The sequence below is a fragment of the Mobula birostris genome, chromosome 19, assembly GCF_030028105.1.
Source record: "Mobula birostris isolate sMobBir1 chromosome 19, sMobBir1.hap1, whole genome shotgun sequence".
Taxonomy (NCBI): domain Eukaryota; kingdom Metazoa; phylum Chordata; class Chondrichthyes; order Myliobatiformes; family Myliobatidae; genus Mobula; species Mobula birostris.
The window spans coordinates 1,642,604-1,659,999 of record NC_092388.1 but is presented as its reverse complement, the minus strand read 5'-3'; the positions used below and the strand labels follow the sequence as shown (position 1 = coordinate 1,659,999).

The 17,396-nt window shown below is 45.0% G+C and overlaps 1 protein-coding gene across 1 annotated transcript in view; it reads right to left on the bottom strand.

Annotated features, from left to right (window-relative positions):
* stk31 (serine/threonine kinase 31) overlaps window positions 1-17,396 on the bottom strand; it is a 151,605-nt gene that overhangs the window by 89,165 nt on the left and 45,044 nt on the right. Inside the window, exons 7-8 of the mRNA XM_072282982.1 lie at window positions 8,189-8,565; window positions 6,825-6,993 (exon numbers count right to left, since the gene is read on the bottom strand). Coding sequence (XP_072139083.1) covers window positions 6,825-6,993; window positions 8,189-8,565 — 546 coding nt within the window. The remainder of the gene's footprint in view (window positions 1-6,824; window positions 6,994-8,188; window positions 8,566-17,396) is intronic.

Below are 17,396 nucleotides of genomic sequence, written 5' to 3'. Positions count from 1 at the left end.
TGGGAAGAGAGGCTTGCTTGCCTCAGTCTCTTTAGGGAGTAGAGGTACTGCTGTGCCTTTTTGGTCAAGCAGCTGATCCACAAGACCGTAAGATATAGGAAGAGAATTAGGCCAGTTGGCCCACCGAGACCGCTGCACCATTTCATCATGGCTGTTCCAATATTTCTCTCAGCCCCAATCTCATGCCCCCCCCCCCCCACCTTCATGCCCTGACCAATCAAGAATCTATCAACCTCTGCCTTAAATAGGCAGACTTGGCTTCCACAGAGATTCGCCACTCTCTGGCTAAAGAAATTTCTCATTTCCATTCTAAAAGCACCACCCTCTATTCTGAGGCTGTGTCCTCTGATCTTAGACTCTCCCACCATAGGAAACAGCCCCTCCACATCCACCCGTTCAAGGCCTTTCTTCATTCGAGACGTTTCAATGAGGTCACCCCTCAAACTCTTCTGAATTCCAGTGAATACAGGCCCATAGCCATCAAAAGCTCTTCATATAACAAGACATTCAATCCTGAAATCATTTTCGTGAAACTCTTTTGAACCCTCTCCAGTTTCAGCACATCCTTTCTAAGAATAAGGGGCCTAAAACTGCTCATAATACTCCAAGTGAGGCCTCGCCAGTGCTTTATAAAATCTCAACATTACATCCTTGATTTCATATTCTAGTTCTCTTGACATGAGTGCTAAAAGCACATTTGCCTTCCTCACCAGACTCAACCTGCGAATTAACCTTTAGGGAATCCTGCAAAAGGACTCCCAACTCCCTTTGCACCCATTTTTGTATTTTCTGTCCATTTAGAAAATAATCAACCCTTTCACTTCTTCTACCAAAGTGCAGGACCATACACTTCCCAACCTGCCATTCTTTGCCCATTCTCCTCATCCAAGTCCTGCAACCTCTCTATTTCCTCAAAACTACCTGCCCCTCAACCTATCTTTATTCCCACTCCTTGCTTCCTGCCAATCAGCCACTGCTTTATCCATGCTTGGATCTTTCCTGTCATACCATGGACTTGTAGCTCGTTAAGCAACCTGATATGTGGCATCTTGTCAAAGGCCTTCTGAAAAGCTAAGTGCTTTTACTTCAAAGAATTCCAACAGATTTGTCAAGCAAGACTTTCCCTCGAGGAAACCTTACTGACTACCGCCTATTTTATCATGTACCTCCAAGTTCCCCAAAGACCTCATCCTTGATAATTGACTTCAACATCTCCCCAATCACAAACAAGAGAAAATCTGCAGGTGCTGGAAATTCAAGCAACACACACAAAATGTTGAAGGAACTCAGCAGGCCAGGCAGCATCAATGGAAAAGCGTACAGTTGACATTTCAGGCCGAGACCCTTCGGCAGGACACTCCCCAACCACTGAAGTCAGACTAACTGGCCTATAGTTTCCTTTCTTCTGCCACTCTCCCTTCTTGAAGGATGCAATTTTAGTCTTCCAGAACCATTCCAGTTTCTAGTGATTCTTGAAAGATCATTACTAATGCCGCCACAATCTCTTTAGCCACCTCTTTCAGAACCCTGGGGTGCTCACTATCTGGTCCAGGTGACTTATCTACCTCGAGACCTTTTCCCAAGTTTCCCCAAGAACCTTCTCCCTAATAATGGCACTTCGCACATTCATGACCCCTAACATCTGCACCTTCCACCATACTGCTAGAAGACTGATGTAATATACTTTTTCAGTTCATCTGCCATTTCTTTGTCTCCCTCTCCAGCATCATTTTCCAGCGGTCCTATATCCACTCTCGCCTCTCCCTTACACTTGATGCAGCTGAAGAAACATTTAGTATCCTCTTTAACATTATTGGCTAGCTTACTTTTGTAGGCCATCATTACCTTTTTAATGACTTTTTTTAGTGGCCTTCTGCTGGTATTTTCTTCCCACTAATTTTTGTTCTATTATATGGCCCCTCTTTGGCTTTTATGTTGGCTTTAACTTCTCATCAGCCTCCGTTGTGTCAGCTTGTCTTTAGGATACCTTCTCCTCTTTGGGATGAATATATCCTGTGACTTCTGAATTGCTTCCAGAAATTCCAGCCATTACAGCTCTGCCATCATCCCTGCCAGTGTTCTTTTCCAATCAATTCTGGCCAACACCTCTCTCATGCCTCTGTAATTCCCTTTACTCCACTGGAATACTGATACATCTGACGTTAACTTTTTAAATTTCAGTGTGAATTCGATATTATGATCAATTCCCCCTAGTGTTCTCTTACTTAAGCACTCCAATCAATTCTGGTTCATTGCACAACACCCAATCCGTGACTAGATAATCCCCCAGCGGGATTAACCATGAGCTGACCTAAAAAGCCATTTTGTAGGTATTCTAGAAAATGCTCCCTCTAGGAATCCACCACCAACCTGATTTTCCCAATCTACTGGCATACTGAAATCCCCCATGACTCTTATAACAACACTGCCCTTTTGGCAAGCATTTTCTATCTCCCATTTTAATTTGTAGACCATGACTTTACTGCTGTTTGGAGGGGGGGGTGAAGTCTGTATACAACTCCCATCAGGGTCTTTTTACCCTTGCAGTTCCTCATCTCTAACCACAATGATTCAACACCTCCTGATCCCATGTCACCTCTTTCTAATGATTTGATTTCATTTTTTTTTTAAACCAACACAGCCCCCTCTACCTTCCTGCCTGTCCGTTTGATACAATGTGTACCATTGGATATTGAGCTCCCAGCTATAATCCTTCAGCCATGGTTCAGTGATGCCCACATTATACATACCAACCTGTAACTGTTTATCTACTTTATTCCGTATACAGTACTGTGCACATTCATATGTAATACATTCAGTCCTTGTAATCACACTTCTCGATTTGTCCACCTTTTACGTTGCCCTGTTGACTGCAATTTTGCTCCATCAACAACCCCTACACATTGTCTCTGTTTGTAAACCAGCTACCTCATCTTCAGCACCACCATCATCCACCTCTCCTACAATAATTCTTGCATTGAAATATACACAGCTCAGGACACTAGTCGCACCAAGCTCAACCTTTTGATTCCTAATTTTGTCCGAGGTCTTAGCAACATCTGCCTCCAAAAGCTCACCACTAATTATTCTAGTATTGTGGTTCCCATCCCCCTGCAGCTCTAGTTTAAACCCCACCGTGCAGCATTAACAAACCTTCCTGCAAGAATATTAGTCCCCCTCCAGTTCAGGTGCAAACCATCCCTTCAGTACAGGTCCCACCTTCCCTAGAAGAGAGACCGAATGATCCAAAAATCTTACACCTTCCCTCCTACACCAACTTATTAGCCACGTATTAAACTGTATAATCTTCCTAGTTCTGGCCTCACTAGCCTGAGATCAGAACCTTGGGAGGTTCTGCCCTTTAACTTAGCGCCCAACTCCCTGAACTCCCTATGCAGACCCTCATCACTCATCCTACCCATGTCCTGCATGGACAATGACCTCTGGTTGTTCATCCTCCCCCTTAAGAATGCTGAGGACTCGATCAGAGATGTCCTGCGCCCGACACCCAGGAGGCAACATACCATCCAGGAATCTTGTTTACACTCACAGAACCTCTTGCAGTTTCTCTAACAAATTCCCTATCACCACAACATGCCTCTTCTCCTCCCTTCCCTTCTGTATCACAGAGGCAGACTCAGTGTCAGAGACCCAACCACTGTGACTTTCCAGTTAGGTCAACCCCCCCAACAGTATCCGGTGATAAACCTGTTGCTGAGGGGGACGGCCACTGCACTGAATCCTTAACCCTCTTCCCCTTCTTGACAGCTTCCTGTGTCCTGCATCTTGGGTGTAACTACCTCGTTATGTGTCCTATCTTTCACCCCTTCAGCCTCCAAATGATCCGGTTCATCTCCAACTCCTTAATGCGGATTGGTAGAAGCTGCAGCTGGATGCACTTCTCGCAGCGCTAGTCATCAGACACTGGAGGTCTCCTTGCCTTCCCACATCCGAGAAGAGAAGCATTCCGCTATTCTGCCTGGCATCTCTACCGTCCTAACTGAGCAGATATAAAGAGGGCGGAGCTTACGAAGATGGCAACTAACGCCGACTCCTTTGTTTGCCTCTTCCGAAACGGCTCTATTTCTATCTTTAATATCTCTCCCCCCCCCCCCCCACTGTCAACGTTATTTTGAAGACCCTGACCTGGATTTACACACTGACGTCGGTTCTTTGCGGAAATGGGCCTCACGACCGGCCGCTTTTCAATACGCCAAGGACGCAGTCTGGAAGACCAGCGCGCCTTCAGGGTGCCAGATTTTCGTGGCTCTGGAGGCCGGCAATTCAAGGTTGGTGCAATTCAAGATCGAAAGCAACGAGCTGGCTGCTGGCTGTGTGCCCAGAGACTCGAGTTCTTTGGGCACAGAGCTCAGAAAAAGCAATGCAACCTGCTTTTAGCACCATAGATTGGTACGTTGTTTTGTTACGTCTCCCCTCTCACAGTGAAATAGGGATACCTTTTTTTCCCTTATGCACGAGAGAGCCTGTGGTATGTCGAATATGGGTGAATGAGTAGTCTTTGGGGTACTGCAAGTCTGTGCCTTTACTGATGCTTTGCTGCACGCTTGAGTGCTCAGTGGGGTGCCGATGCTTTTTTTTGCTGGTGGGGGAGGGGGGGTCGTCGCTTTGCTGCTGCTTAAGTGTGGGAGGGGGAGCTGGGGGGGGGCTTTGGGATTCTAACATTCAACTGTCATTCATTCTTTGGGGCACTCCTCTGTTTCCATGGATGTTTGCAATGAAAAAAATGTCAGGATGTATATTGTAAACATTTCTCTGACATTAAGTGTACCTACTGAAAAAACTTAACTTGAGCTTTTCTTTTGCTTTCTCTGACTGAAGCGAAGAGCTAAAGCCTCAAGATCACTTCTGACTGTCCACTCAGACGACAGCTGCTGCGCTTGTCCCTGCCGTCCTTTAACTTGCCCGTTAATCTCAAATGCAGATTGGTCGCTGGTCAAAGCTCTATTATGCCACCATGACCCACTCGCTGCTGCCTGTTTCTACTTGGGCAGTGGACCCGATTGAAATCCTCTCCTCTCAATCTTCTGATGTCCGGATTAGTAGCTGGTCAGTGCTCTATTACACATCCATGTTGTGAACTCCCAGGAACTCTCCCTACAGAGCAGCCATGTGGCTCACCTGCACCTTCCTAAAGTCACAGTCATTTCCTTGGTCTTCTCCACGTTCATATTTAGGTTGTTCTTCTCACACCAGAACAACAGCCGTCCCACTTCTTCCGTCTCGTCATCGTTGTTGAAGAAGCCAACCACGTTTTGTCATCCGCCAACTTGGTGACACGGTTTCAGCAACAGTCACGCATCAGCAGTGGGCTGAGCGCATTGGGTGGGGCACCAGTGCCCGGCATAATGGGACTGGAGACTGAGTGTGGTCTTTCTGTCAAGTACAGCATCCAGCTGCACAGAGGGGCGTTGAGACCTAGTAAGGATAGTTTTCACACCTTTTTCTGGGGCATGATGGTGTGAAATGCTGAACTGAAGTCTATTAACAGCAGTCTGGTGTATGAGACCTCATTTTCTAGGTGGGGCAGGCCAGACAGCACATTTAGATGGAGACGTAACGCAAAGACTTTTACTCTTCATGTATATAAGACCATAAGACAAAGGTGCAGAAGTCGGCCATTCAGCCCATCAAGTCTGCTCCATTTTATCATGAGCTGATCCATTCTCCCATTAAGTCCCACTCCCCCACCTTCTCACCATAACCTTTGATGCCCTGGCTACTCAGATACCTATCAATCTCTGCCTTAAATACACCCAATGACTTGGCCTCCAATGCTGTCCATGGCAACAAAAGGATACAAGTAATAAAGTCAATTCAATTCAATTCAGAAACTACTGCATCATCAGTGGATTGATTCAAGCGATAAGCAAACTGGAAAGGGTCTGATGTAGCCGGGAGTAAGGACTTTAACGTGCTCCATGAATAGCCACTCAGAGCATTTCCTGTCACCCTACTTCAGAATATTGTCGTTTGAGGGCAACGAGCCCATGTTTACCAAATGGTCAACTTAAACACTTAGTATCAACTGTTTGGCACTGGAGTTGGTTTATTATTGTCACATGTACTGAGATACAGTGAAAAACTTGTCTTGCATACTGTTAATACAGTTCCTTTCATACAGGTCATACCTTGTATAGAAGAGATCCTAATGATCAAGAAATCTGAAACCCTGCCCCCTGCGCCAGTTCCTCAGCCACACATTCATCTGCCCAATCATCCTGTTCTTACCCTCACCTCACTAGCACATAGCACAGGCAGCAATCAGAGATTGTTACCCTGGAGATCTTGCTTTTCAGCTTTCTACCTAGTTCTCTAAATTCTCTCTTTAGGACCTCTTCTCTTTTTCTTCCCATGTCAATGGTACCAATAAGTACCAAAACTTCTGGCTGCTCACCCTCTCCCTTTAGAATGTCATGGACCCAATCTGAGATATCCCTGACCCTGGCACCTGGGAGGCAACATACCACTCCAGTGTTTCTATTGCATCCACAGAATCTCCTACCTACTCCTGTATGGAATTTCCTATCACCGCTGTCTGTATTCCTCCTCTGTCCCCCTTCCCTTCTAATCAACAGCAGCGGATTCAGTGCCAGAGATCCGGTCACTGCAGCTCCCCCCGTAGGCCCCCCTCCCCAAACACTGTCCTCAACAATATACTTACTATTGAAGGAAGAGCCACAGGGTTACTCTACTGGCTGCCTACTCCCTTCCTTCTTCTCAGTCACCCGTACACCTGCCCCCTGCAACCTCTATCACCTCCTCACTGTCCTGCAAGCAGCAGCTTCCAGCGGACGTGAACCTACTTTGAGTTGCCGCTGCTGCTGTGTCAGTTGTGCTTCCAGAAAATGGCATTTCTGCAGATACATGATGCTTTTCGCTCTCAACCCTTCGTTTTGATTCTCCAGCTGTTTCTGATCAGAGTGTACCCTGATCACGTCCTGCTTCTGCACGTGGCCCTGCGATTTCTTCTCCCTGAAAAGAGCAATTTGAAAGTAACCAAAATACGTTAAGATCACTATGTCACATTCAGTCACTCCTTCTGCATTAAATCCCCCAAATTCAACACCAAGCCAAGAACATCAAACACAGACCGGAACAGCACAGTAGAGGTCTTTCAGTTGATAATACTGTGCTGACATTTTAAACTACTCCAGGATCAATCTAACTATTCCCTCCCATATAGACCTCCATTTTTCTATAATCTCTGCGCCGATCCTGGAGATGTTTTAAGTGTCCCTAATGTATCTGCCTCTACCACCAGACCAGCACGGTGTTCCACACAGCCAACACTCTGTAACGACTTCACTCTGACAACCCCCCTATACTTTCCTTCAATCATCTCAAAATGATGGCCCCTCATTTTAGCCATTCCCACCCTGGGAAAAAGCCTCCGGCTGCCCACTCAGTCTATGCCCCTTAGGATCTTACACATTTCTATCACGTTGCCTCTCACCCAGTTTCTCCAAGAGTTGAGCCCTATGGAAAGACACTTTCTAACCCCATGCTGGGACTGAATTTATTTGTTTACTTAGCGGCACAACACGGTAACAGGTCTTCCATCTCAGCGAGCCCGTGCCACTCATTTACACCCAAATAACCTCCTAACCCTCGAGTCTCGGGACTGTGGGAGGAGGCCCACGCAGTCAGAGGGAGAATGGACAAACACCTTGGGAACTGAACCCCAGCTACAGCAACACTGTGTTAACCACTATGCTACCATGCTGCCCACAATTGGAAGCCACGTGTACCCTGTACAGCACTCAAGCCCACTGAGCAGATCCCTACAGCTCAAAGGCCAGTGGGCCAGGGATCTCTGAAGAAAATCTGAGCTGTTTGTGGATCGAAGGTAAGGTCCTCAACGACACTTCGTCACAGAGTAACATACATGTTACGCCACTTGCTGGAGTTTCTCTCTGAAATTCAGCCTTGCCCTGTACCGTGAAGCTCCCATTTACACCCCCCTAAATAGTCAGTTATTTAATTTCAGACAACTACTAAAAATGAACAAAATTCCTCTGAAAATGAAAACTGCCCCAAAACTAACAAGGTAGCTATTCAGAACCACAACAGTGACTAATGTCATATTGGTCCGCACATTTAAAAACTTTACCCAATGTACAAGTTGCACTTAACTGATCTAACTATCACTGAGAGTTAGTGTACTCACAGCGTGCACACAACGCCATTTTTCCCATTCACCCTTTGTTCTCTGCGCGTATATTCTCCAGAATGCATTCGATCTTTGGAATTGATTCCTAGATGAACATTTCTTGATTTCGGTATATTCTTCACTTTCAGTGAACGACTGCTGAGCACGTCTGCATTCCTGTCAGCAGCCGACAAGTTTGCATCAGTCTTCAATCGATCCAAGCTGTGATTGGAAACAACTTCACAATTTTCAGCAAACCCCTTCTGCACAACTTCCTGGCCAATGTTGAGGGAATCACTCTTAGCATCTACGAGAAAGGTTCCATCCGGAGTTCGATCTCTGTGACTGATTCGGATTATTTTGTCATTAATCAAACTAGCCAGAAACTTTCTTCCCTAAAGAAAACAAAATATTTGATCAATTACAATGAATAAGCTGCTCATTACTGCAACTACAGTATAAAACGCTTAGATTTAGATTCATTTACTTCGAGATTAGGCAATGCTTTAAAGTCCAAGCAAATCCATTACTTCAGTACATCTATGTCACCATATACAATCCTGAGATTCATTGTCTTGCAGACATGAAATACCTGCTCCTGAACCTGGTAGTTTGGGATCTAAATTCTTGTATGCCTACCTGATGGTACACTTTGCTGTTCTGAGGCTGGAAACAAAGTCTAGAGAAAAATTGTACAATTCGCTCAAAAAAAGGTGCAAATGCATCTGCTAGGCTGTGGTGAACACAGTAACATACACAAGAGATTCTGCAGATACTGGAAATCCAGAGCAACACACACAAAATGCTGGGGGGAACTCAGCAGGTCAGGCAGCATCTATGGGAGGAATAAACAGTCGATGCTTCAGGCCAAGACCCTTCATCAGGAATGTACACCGCTACAGTCTTTCACTGAGAACTGCAAGGATAAGACTCAATTGTTTCATACCAAATTCACCTCTTAATTTTTAAATATTCTCACCATATCAGTCCTGTCTTATGGCAAACAGCGACTTTAAATATTTCACCAGGTTCTCCCAGCCTGTCCCTCCATGTTAGAATCTAACTCTGTACCCCGTTTGCCCCGATAGCCTCAATAAGACCAAAGCCACAGGAGCGGAATTAGGCCATTCGGCCCATTGAGTCTGCTCTGCCATTTCATCATGGCTGATCCATTTTTCCCCTCAGCCCCAATCTCCTGCCTCCCCCCCCAATATCCATTCATGCCCTGACCAATCAATAATCAACCTCTCCCTTAAAAATACATAAAAACTTGGCCTCCACAGCTGCCTGTGGCAAAGATTTCCACAGTCACCACTCTCTGGCTAAAGAAATTCGTCCTCATCTCCATTCTAAAGGGACGCCCCTCTATTCTGAGGCTACGTCCTCTGGTCCTGGACTCTCCCTACCATAGGAAACATCCTCTCTATCAAGCTCTTTTACCATTCAATAGCTTTCAATGAGGTCACCCCTCATTCTTCTGAATTCTAGTGAGTACAGGTCCAGCGCCACCAAACACTCTTCATATAACAAGCCATTCGATCCTGGAATCATTTTGTGAACCTCTCCAGTTTCAGCACATCCTTTCTGAGATAGGGGGCTGAAACTCCTCACAATACTCCAAGTGAGACCTCACCAGTGCTTTATAAAGTTTTAACATTACACCCTTATTTTTATATTCTAATCCTCCTAAAATTAACGCTAACATTGGGGTACTTGGAGACGAATGATAAAATAAAACAAGTCAGCATAGTTTCGGTAAAGGGAAATCTTGCCTGACAAATCTGTTGGAATTGTTCGAAGAAGTAACAAGCAGAGTGGATAAAGGAGAGGCAGTGGATGTTATTTACTTAGATTTTCAAAAGGCATTTGATAAGGTGCCTCACCTGACACTGCTTAACAAGATAAAATCGTATGGTGTTACAGGAGAGATACTGGCATGGATAGAGGAATGGCTGACAGGTAGGAGGCAGTGAGTGGGAATAAAGGGGGCCTTTTCTGGTTGGCTGCCAGTGACTAGTGGTGTTCCTCAGGGGTCAGTAATGAGACCGTTACTTTGCACATTGTTTGTCACTGATTTAGATAATGGAATTGATGTCTTTGTGGTAAAGTCTGTGGATGATACGGAGATAGGTGGAAGGGTAGGTAGTGCGGAGGAAGAAAAGTGATTGCAGCAAGACTTAAGACAAATTACAAATTACTTAACAAATGGGCAAAAAAGTGGAAGATGGAATACAGTGTTAGGAAATGTATGATAACACATTTTAGTAAAAGGAACAATAGTGCGGACTATTATCCAAACGGCGAGAAAATTCAAACAGAGGTTCAAAGGGACTTAGGAGTCCTTGTGCAAGGTTGAGTCTGTGGTAAAGAAGGCAAATGCAAGGTTGGCATTTATTTCAAGGGGAATAAAATATAAAAACAATGAGATAATGCTGAGCCTTTTTTAAGATACTAGTCAGGCCGCACTTGGGAGTATTGTCAACAGTTTTGGGCCCCTTATCTCAGAAAGGATGTGTTGTCATTGGATAGAGTCCAGAAGAGGTTCACAAGGATAATTCTGGGAATAAAGGGCTTAATATATGAGGAGTGTTTGGCAGCTTTGGGCCTGTACACACTGGAATTTAGAAGAATGCCGGGGGATCATTATACTAACTCCCAAGAAATGAACAACAACATTGAGTCACTGAGCACTGAGCACAGGAACAGGCTCTCCAGCCCATATCGTGCACACTGAACTGCTCTTCTGTTGAGAGTGAGGTGTGGGGGCACTTAGCCATGGACGGGCATGGCTCTATTCTGTCCAACTGGTTTGTCCACCTGTTCAGTGTAAAGATAAACATTAACTCTACTTGTCACATGTACATTGTAACATTAAAATGTACAGTGGAATTTATCACTTGTGTCAACGACCAATACAGTCCACAGATGTGCTGGGTCACCACACTTCCACACCAACACCGAAGGCAGAAAATTCACTAACCCTAACCTTTGAAACGTGGTGAAAGCCAGGGCAGCCTCTCCACCTTCAGCCCTGCTAATTCCACACACATATATAGAGGGACATTACCCATGGAAACAGAGACACAATCAGCCAAGGAAGGAGCCTTGGAAATCTGAAAGTTTACAATGTGGAAAGGGGATCAGCCAGCTAATTGCCACTAACAGCGAGAATGAATGAAGATGCAAATTGGTCAGTAAATTTCTAAAATGTTAGTCAAGTAAAATAATGACAAAAAAAGACGGCACGGTACTGTAGTAGTTGGCATAATGCTTTCCAGTGCCACCAATCAGGATTCTGTCTGTAAGGAGTTTGTACGTTCTTCTCATGACCATGTGGGTTTCCTCCTGGTACTCTGGTTTCCTCCCACATTCAAGGATGCAGGTTAGGGTTAGTGACGGTTGTGCAATGCTATGCTGGCATCACAAGCATGAAGACACTTGTGGGCCACCCAGCACAATCCTCACTGATTTAATTTAACTCAAAATTACGTATTTCACAGTATGTGTCAATGCCTTGATGTCCATGTGATAAATAAAGCAAAACTTTAACTAATTTCTTTCAAAATGCAGAAAATCAAACACCAAAATTTAAAGTGAATTTTTTCATGCTAACATGCTAAATGAAACCCTACCAAACCTTAGCAAAAAATTAGCACGTGACAAGCAAACACTTGTGGCACTGGTCTGACACCTAGTGGTTGAGTAAGAGTATTGCTATCCTATTTTCAGAGTACCAAAGCATTTCTGTTCATAGAACATAGAATAGTACAGCACAGTACAGGCCCTTCGGTCCACAATGTTGTGCCGACCCTCAAACCCTGCCTCCCATATAACCCCCCACCTTAAATTCCTCCATATACCTGTCTAGTAGTCTCTTAAACTTCACTAGTGTATCTGCCTCCACCACTGACTCAGGCAGTGCATTCCACGCACTAACCACTCTCTGAGTAAAAAACCGTCCTCTAATATCCCCCTTGAACTTCCCACCCCTTACCTTCAAGCCATGTCCTCTTGTATTGAGCAGTGGTGCCCTGGGGAAGAGGCGCTGGCTATCCGCTCTATCTATTCCTCTTATTACCTTGTACACCTCTATCATGTCTCCTCTCATCCTCCTTCTCTCCAAAGAGTAAAGCCCTAGCTCCCTTAATCTCTGATCATAATGCTACTCTCTAAACCAGGCAGCATCCTGGTAAATCTCCTCTGTACCCTTTCCAATGCTTCCACATCCTTCCTATAGTGAGGCGACCAGAACTGGACACAGTACTCCAAGTGTGGCCTAACTAGAGTTTTATAGAGCTGCATCATTACATCGCGACTCTTAAACTCTATCCCTCGACTTATGAAAGTTAACACCCCATAAGCCTTCTTAACTACCCTATCCACCTGTGAGGCAACTTTCAGGGATCTGTGGACATGTACCCCCAGATCCCTCTGCTCCTCCACACTACCAAGTATCCTGCCATTTACTTTGTACTCTGCCTTGGAGTTTGTCCTTCCAAAGTGTACCACCTCACACTTCTCCGGGTTGAACTCCATCTGCCACTTCTCAGCCCACTTCTGCATCCTATCAATGTCTCTCTGCAATCTTTGACAATCCTCTACACTATCTACAACACCACCAATCTTTGTGTCGTCTGCAAACTTGCCAACCCACCCTTCTACCCGCACATCCAGGTCGTTAATAAAAATCACGAAAAGTAGAGGTCCCAGAACCGATCCTTATGGGACACCACTAGTCACAACCCTCCAATCCGAAAGTACTCCCTCCACCACCACCCTCTGCCTTCTGCAGGCAAGCCAATTCTGAATCCACCTGGCCAAACTTCCCTGGATCCCATGCCTTCTGACTTTCTGAATAAGCTTTCTAAATAAGTTCAGAAATAAGCTGTGCAATTGACAATAAAATGCAAGTTAAAGTCAGAGCAGAGTCGACAATTTCCAGCGATTATGGAAATGCGTAACGTTCATTACGAGTCCTGTGTATCAGGCAGACGATTATACCCGAGACCAGGGAAGCAGGTCCACAGGTGTGCAACGCAACTCTGAACATCACCGGGGGGGGGGGGGGGGGGGGAGTACACAGCCAGCATTATCCAGAAAGTAACCTGCACAACATCATTTTAGCAACACTCAGGTGGTGCCAAGACAAGTCATCTTCAAGTAAATGACTTCCCCTACCTCCAGATGTGCTGAAAGATCTCAACTGGGAGGGATTTGACTGAAGGTCTGCAAGTTCTTGGTTCAATCTCAGGCCTTGGCAGCTTTTGGGGTTGCACGGTAGATGCGGTCAGTGTGACAGGGTTACAGCTCCAACGAGCTGGGCTCAATTTCCTCCACTGCCTGAGCAGTTTCTAAGTTCTCTCTGTGACAATGTGGCTTTCGCCCCACATTCCAAAACATGTGCAGGGTTGTAGGTTAATTAGTCACAAGGGTGTAATTGGACAGCGCAGACTCGTTAAGCCAGAAGTTCTGCAAGTCTAAACAAAACACAGTTGCAGTGCTGGGGGGAAAACAACACACTCAGCAGTAGCTCTCCAGATTCCCTGTCAGATGTGCCAGGGTTCTTCAATCGGACTTTTCAGTGTAATTCTGAGCAATCAGCAGCTCTCCATCAGCATCCCACTTCACAGTAATACATGGCTCTCTGCCAGTATTCAATTCATTAAGGCTCTGACTGCAACCATCCCTATAAATGATGCATGCCTATCACTTGCTGATCTACAACAACTAATGTTATTTTCTAGTTCAATGCCATCTGACTGTACATGTGTACAATGAAGTGAAGCAACATTCTTCAGGACCACGGTGCACCCACACATCACACAAAACAAAATATTACCATAAATAATTCAAAATGCATGCAGTGAACAGCACAGGTAAACAGTAAACAGTGAACAACTCGCTGTCCTAGTGAGGAGACCTCACTGGTGGCAGGGTAGTTATTAGTCTCACAGCCTGGGGGAAGCAGCTGTTACCCAGTCTGACAGTCCTAGTCCTGACGTTCCTGTATCTCCTTCCTGATGGTAGCAGGTCAAAGAGATTGTGGGATGAGCGAGAGGGATCCTCAACAATCCTCTGTCTGCGTCGCTCCTGGTAGCTGTCTCAAATAGGGGGCCGGGAGGGGGAGGAGACCCCAATGATCCTCTCAGTGGTTTTCAAACTCAGACATGCATGTCAAATTAAACTTTAACTGCAAAGGAAGCTCGTGGTTCCCCTGCACAATGGGACAGATATCCAGAGATTCAAAGGATGATAATCTGGAGCAAATCAAACTGTTGGAGGACGTCGATGGGTCAAGCAGCAAACAAGGCGAAAGGGATGGTGGAATTTTCAATCAAGATCTGGTATGTGTTGAGTCGGGGAAAGGGATGGCCGATCTTTCTATTGAGATCAATATTCAGCACCAGGACAATCAGCTTGTTAAGAGGTTTTATATGATGCAGTCAGTTTGTTAAGTACCATTCCTTCACCAATATTCACTACAAAATGTCAAAGCAAATATAATAAATGGACACGTGATAGTGGGTTGTGCTTCGTCACTTGCAGAACGACTTTCTCCTCATAGTCATAGTCCTGTGGTAGCAGAGTCCAAGACCAGAGGACACAGCCTCAGAACAGAGGGGCATCCTTTTAGAACAGAGATAAGGAGGAATTTATTTAGACAGAGTGATGAATCTGTGGAATTCTTTGCCACAGGCAGCTGTGGAGGACAGATCTTTATGAATATTTAAGGCAGAGGTCAATAGATTCTTGATTGGCCAAGGCAAGAAGGTATACAAGAAGGCAGGAGATTGGGACTGAGGGGAAAATTGGATCAGCCATGATGACATGGTGGAGTAGCCTCGATGGGCCAAATGGCCTACTTCTGCTCCTGTATCTTATGGGCTTATTGATACAGGCCCTTCACCCCAACCAGTCCATGCTGACCACAGCACCCATAACAGCTAGTCCCAATTTCCTGCATTTGGCCCATATCCCTTTACACCTCACTCCTCCAAGTACCTACCTGAGAGCTTCTTGAATGATATTATTGTATCTGCCTCAACCACACGCTCTGGCAGCTCCTTCCATATATTCACCACCCTCTGTGTGAAACATATGTCTTCTCTCACCCTGAATCTATGACCTCTGATTTAGGACTCCCCCACCCTGGGGAAAATAACATTCCATTCACCTTTTCTATGACCCACATAATATTTAAACATTTCTACAAGGTCACTCCTTATTTTCCTACACTCCAAGGAATAAAGAACTCAGGCCCTCGAGTCCAGGCAACATCCTCGTAAATCTTTTCTGTACTCTTTAACATCTTTCCCAAAACAGGATAGCCAAAACTGTATATATTACTCCAAACGTGGTCTCACCAACAACTTGATCAACTATAACAAGTTCTCATCTCTATACTCATTGCCCTGACTAAACACTGTCTACCTACGTTGCCACTTTCAGTGAACTTGTTGCCCTTCGTCCGTCTGTTCCGTTGCGCTTCCTGGTAACTGACCATTCATGATACTCCCTGCGCTGGTTTGACTTTCCAAAATGTATCACCTCACACGTATCTGGATTTGCCACTCCTCAGCCCAATTCCCTAACTCACCAAGATCCCTCACTGAATCAATGATAACCATCCTCATTATCAACAACACCTTGTAACACTGTGTCATCTGCAAATTTACTGAGCATAAAGTGGTTGAGTGTTGTCCTTTGAAATATCAGATAAAGGCTAGTTTATTCAATTTTAAAAAGAGCAGGGCTACATCTACGCCTTTACATTTGTATTTGTAACCAGAGACACAAGAGACAGCAGATGCTGGAAATCTGGACTTTAAACACTGACTGTTTATTCTCTTCCACAGATGCTGCTCGACTTGCCCAGTTCCTCCACTACTTTGTGTACGGTATTGTAACTGACTTGCAAAACTCCAGCTTATTCCAAACTCTGCCCTCAGTAGGAAAGATCTCTCCCTACCTACCTTACCAATTCTTTTCAAAATCTCACCTCAATCTTCTATATTCCAGAGAACACTAAATTCTTCCTGGCAACCTAATACCCAGAACCCACATAAAGTAACAATTATTTCTAAAGTGGAGCCCAGGGCTGTAACCACAACTCCAGGTATGCTCTATACAGACACTGTATGGCTGACAGGTTCAATATCTCCTTACAACTTCAGTCATGAGTTCATAAAAACATCAGACATAAAATCACTCAGTCGATAGGGTCTGCTCTGCCACTCCATGGCTGATCTATTATCCCTCACACCCTTATACTCCTGCCTTCTCCCTGTAACCTTTGACATTTTACTAATCAAGAACCCATCAACCTCTGCTTTAAATTTACCCAATGAGTTGGCCTCCACAGCCGTCTGCAGCAATGAACTCCACAGATTCACCCCCCTCTAGCGAAAGAAATAACTCATCTCTGTTCTAAATGGATATCACTCTATTTTGAGGCTGTGCCCTCTGGTCCTAGACTCTCCCACTATAGGAAACATCCTCGCCACTTCCACTCTATCTAGGCCTTTCAAAGCTCACAATCTCCCCTCATCGTTCTAAACTTTCTGAAGATACGGTGGAGTCCCAGCCATGGCCATGCTGCTCCACCTTCATCATCTACGCAACAATCCATGGCAACCTCTTGCTCCATCCCCCCCCCATCTGCTTGACATCACCCCTTCTTAACCAACCCGCTGCAGAATCCTCTCCTACCCATGTGTCACTAAATCTGCCGACCCCCCCACAGACGTCACCCCTCGAGGATCAATTTCACTCACCAGTTACACTCACACGCATTAGGAATTTGCTGCGGTGAGTTGGTCAAGGTGCATCATGCAACAGAAACATTCAACAATTATAAACAAAGAATGATTGAAAATAAGTTGAAGTACAGAAATGGAATAAAATATGCATAAATACCAACTATGAAAGTAGCATTATAAAAATTGGTTTTAAGTGTTTACAGTGCAGCGACTGGGGTAATAGATAGAGGGGGTGGGGTGGTTACCTAGAATGGTTGATCAGATTAACTTGCTGGAGGAAGAAACTTTTAAAATAATGTGAAGTTTTTGTTTTAGCCCAATAATGCTTTATAGAAGGGAGCTTTAAGAAACGACAGTTTGAAGGGTGGGTCATGTCCACATTGAGTTTACCTGCCCGTTTCTTTGTCCTGGACACATGCAGTGATGGTAGACTGCAGGCACTGACCTGCAGTTGTATATTCTGACAG